The 3,765-nt window shown below is 34.2% G+C and overlaps 1 protein-coding gene across 1 annotated transcript; it reads left to right on the top strand.

Annotated features, from left to right (window-relative positions):
• The first annotated feature begins 779 nt into the window (after window positions 1-779).
• On the top strand, window positions 780-3,388 carry LOC127832153 (uncharacterized). Its single transcript, XM_052357459.1, has 3 exons — window positions 780-936; window positions 1,719-1,850; window positions 2,482-3,388. The coding sequence occupies exons 1-3, from the start codon at window positions 787-789 to the stop codon at window positions 2,590-2,592; spliced, it is 393 nt and encodes a 130-aa protein (XP_052213419.1). The 5' UTR covers window positions 780-786; the 3' UTR covers window positions 2,593-3,388.
• The last annotated feature ends 377 nt before the right edge of the window (window positions 3,389-3,765 follow it).

Genomic DNA, 3,765 nt, shown 5'->3' with positions numbered 1-3,765 from the left:
GTTGAAATCGGTTGGTTCCATTCTAATTGAATTTTGAGTTCGATATCAATCGATTTTTCCTAGGTCACAAGTCGTTCCCAGTTGCATACTTTATGATAATTTGTGGCAGTCTATTTTCTTTTATATATTTCCATGCAGCAATTTTACATTTAAAAAAAAATATTTTGTAAACATATTTGTGTGATTCTCTCTAAAGCGGCATATGCTATTTATTGTCATCATTTTCTGTCTGTAGACCATTTCAACTAGTTTTCGAAATACACATTTCGTTAAAACTCATACCTTTTAGTTAATACATATTTTCAGGTGACCTAGCGTGTCGAATTAAGTAAAAACATCTAAAAAATACTCACCAAATTGTAAAATCTATGACAATTACAATACAAATTTTTAACGCGATAATCTAATCAAATAAAATTAAAGATTGGTTACAAGATAACGTGGGTTAACCTGTACCGAAGATGATATTTTTAGTGTTAGTTTAGTATGTGCTTTATCAGTTCAAAGTTAAGGTAAATCGTGCAGTTATTACAAACCGTTTATATGATGGACAATATATATTACACATATATATCGATTTATTTACCTTCAAATGTAGAGGTAAATGACACAGGCATTGCAAGTGGATCAATTGTGTGTGACCGTTTTATTTTTCCAGGACACGTGTATGGCATAAATGAAAGCAGCCAATATATGAAGTCTAAGTTTGCTGACATAATCAGTATCGAAATATATACCGGACCGAGAACCAAACATATTCAAGAAATTGAATCGCTCGAAAAGTTGATGTTAGCGTGGACCTCGAAACGGATTTTGAGATGCACTGCCCGCCTATTGTACAACATAAACGTGGGAAAACCCGTAGGCCGATGCTTAAAGGACGTCCTAGATATACGGACGATGCACCAAACAGCGCTACACAAGTGCAGCCTAACGGTATAAACTTTTTTCCATGTTTCTAATTCTTTGCAATGTATAGAAATGGAATTGATCTATACCATTCCCAGTGTTTGTAATGCATATCTATCAAACTATCTACAACCACAACAAACTGAAAAAACATACTTCACCCTAACCCTTCCTGAATTTGCACGATGACGATCTGAAATATTAACAATATGATGCTATATTCTTACAACATTTTGTAAAAAGAAGGGATGTCGTTGACACTTGTGCGTAATTTCATTTCATCGTTCCTTAAAAAGTTGTAACTCTGTTACTCTGGTCTCCTTCCTACCATTGAGTAATAAAATGGTAATAAAATTGAATGCGTTTTAATTCCCTTTTATTATTGTTTAATTTTAGTTGCAATGGTATGAGGTAAAATTTTAATTACGTTTATATGTATCATATATTGCTGGGCCAAGTGTGAGGTTGAGCGCCCTATAACTGGTTCAAACCCCCAATGCTTTGAATTGACCGTTCCAAGGCCGTGACCGCAGCTTTATTCTTTTATGTGTGTATGTTGTTTCTTATTGTGCCATTTCGCACTGTTTTTGCAATCGGTCACTTGCCTTAAATAAAGGACCAACAAATTGTAAATAATGAGAATGCAATACTGCTCCAACAGCTGGAGTTTCACTTCTTTATATTAAAATCGAACAGTTTTACTAATTGTAATTTGATTTTCATATGAGAGACATTCATGGTATTACATTTGTATATGATTCATTATGATAATTAAAATAAACGTATTATAAAGTTCGTAATGGGTTTAGGACCAACATTTGACGAAGTCAGATCTAGTGAGATACAGAGCAATGATGGAGAAGCTGGATAAAACTAGCAGATATTTGAAAGAATACTTCCACGCCCTGGATATGATAATTCATCATACACCGGAAACCCGGGTAAAATTGCGTCATGTTTATAAATCAGTTCACAAGTCAACAAAATTCACAATGCACAAACATACATTTATAAGTGTTTCCCAAGAATTTATAAAAATTATTTCACTGCATACATTCTTGATTCGTGTACAGTTGAAAATAACAATGAAAGATTTAGCACTACAATCATAGTGCATTTTATTTATACAAGCGTCCCGATTCATAATCCAAAAAAACGTTTTGTTACAGTAGTAAGATGTATTGATTCATATTTTTGTCACATTCACCGCAATCTGATAATTGGGCAAAACTTCAAATAGGTTTTTTTATGGTTTGAACACATATGACGTTATTTCGGCTCTTTACTCAAGTTTTTAATGTGTTCATTTTTACGATCAATGACGTCATTGAAAACTTTGTTCGAATATATCTATAAGAAAGATGGGCACAGAATAGAAACACAAAGTTCTCATAAAAAAGCTGTGAACTAGTGTAGATACATTGTTGAAATCGAGCTATTATTTTTCTATAATAATTCGTTTTCGAATAACCAAGGTTACAGTTATAGATGCGTTGCAAAATATACTTTTATTACGTTTGATAATGTATAATGACCACAGTTTATTGTTGAACCACTTTTTGTCTTTTGTAGTTTCAAAACAACCGTTTGGACATAACATTTCTTGATTTTCCCAATCGCTACACCCTGGTCCACATGAGTCTTGTACAGACGACTGGCGTTCAGGAAGTAACACAGCAGTGAAATGGGCCCTTGGACTGACTTCATTTACTCGACGAGTACATGTACTGTTATTTATCATAATGTTGTGTAACGCTTTTGTACACGCTTTGTTTGAATTGCATAGATCCTTATTTATCAAATTTATTCATGTTGTTACATCACACTAAGCAAGTCGTAAACCTTTAATAGCAGAACGCTTTTGATCCCAAAATGTGTGTTGACCATAACATGTGTGTTTGTAATAATAATTTTCTTGACGGCTGTTGACTAGCTGTTGACTCCGTGTTGTATTTCTGTATATGGCCGTAACCTTTTGAGGTGAAGGGGGCATACAGATTCGCCGTTGTACGCAGGTCCGTCCGTTCGTCCATCCGCCCGTCCTTCCATCCGTCATAGTACGTTGTGTCCCGCGTAATTAAACAAATATTGATACTTAAGGGGTGACACTTTGCAAACATAACAACCATCCTGTGAACTTGCAACCTTCGATATTTCGGTTCGATTATTATAGACGCAACATGAGTTGTAGCCCCTTTTTGGCAAAAAATAACATTTGTTTACTTATGTCGCGTAGCTTAAAATGTATGTCTGCCAGAGGCTGACACTTCACAAACATATTATCCAGCATGCTATCTTTCGCATCGGAGAAGTTCGAATTATTAAAAACAAGTGCTGCTACAGGGCAGAACTTTGTAACAAACAAATAACTGTATGTTAAATTGCGTATCTCTATATGCGCAAAGGATACTTTTTACGCAGCCGTAATTATGGCCTCTCGCGCGTAACTCAAACAGTATTGCGGCTACAGGGCAGTAACTTCAAAAAATTATAACCAGCGCGTGAATGTTCGTACCTCCATAATTTGTTTTATTTTTTTCTGACATAAGCGGGTTTTTCAGACTAAGTAAATATGGGTACTTTTTTTAGTTTTAATGTTTGATTAAGTATATATCATCAATCAATTATTTGGGAAAAGCTCAAATAATCTGATTTTGTTATAAATCTATTCCATTGGTACATACTTGTTCATATTTATATTTCTTTCAGTTAAAAAACTGAAATTATTACATGAATGTTATGTTACAAGAGGTACAATTTCATGCATTAAGTACATTTATACTCTTGCTAGTAAATACGCATACATATGTATCGACAATAGAGAAATGTACTTACCCGACACTCATAAATCACCTC

The sequence above is a fragment of the Dreissena polymorpha genome, chromosome 5, assembly GCF_020536995.1.
Source record: "Dreissena polymorpha isolate Duluth1 chromosome 5, UMN_Dpol_1.0, whole genome shotgun sequence".
In the NCBI taxonomy this organism is placed as follows: Eukaryota; Metazoa; Mollusca; class Bivalvia; order Myida; family Dreissenidae; genus Dreissena; species Dreissena polymorpha.
Note: the sequence above shows the minus strand (reverse complement) of the source record. Positions and strands in the feature narration are given on the sequence as shown.

What these genes read in the sequence shown, in the direction of transcription:
- LOC127832153 (XM_052357459.1), top strand. Translation starts at nt 787, where the DNA reads ATGTTAGCGTGGACCTCGAAACGGATTTTGAGATGCACTGCCCGCCTA. An exon ending in TACACAAGTGCAGCCTAACG is followed by an intron (nt 937 to 1,718) that starts GTATAAACTTTT and finishes TAATGGGTTTAG; the next exon opens with GACCAACATTTGACGAAGTC. An exon ending in ATCATACACCGGAAACCCGG is followed by an intron (nt 1,851 to 2,481) that starts GTAAAATTGCGT and finishes TGTCTTTTGTAG; the next exon opens with TTTCAAAACAACCGTTTGGA.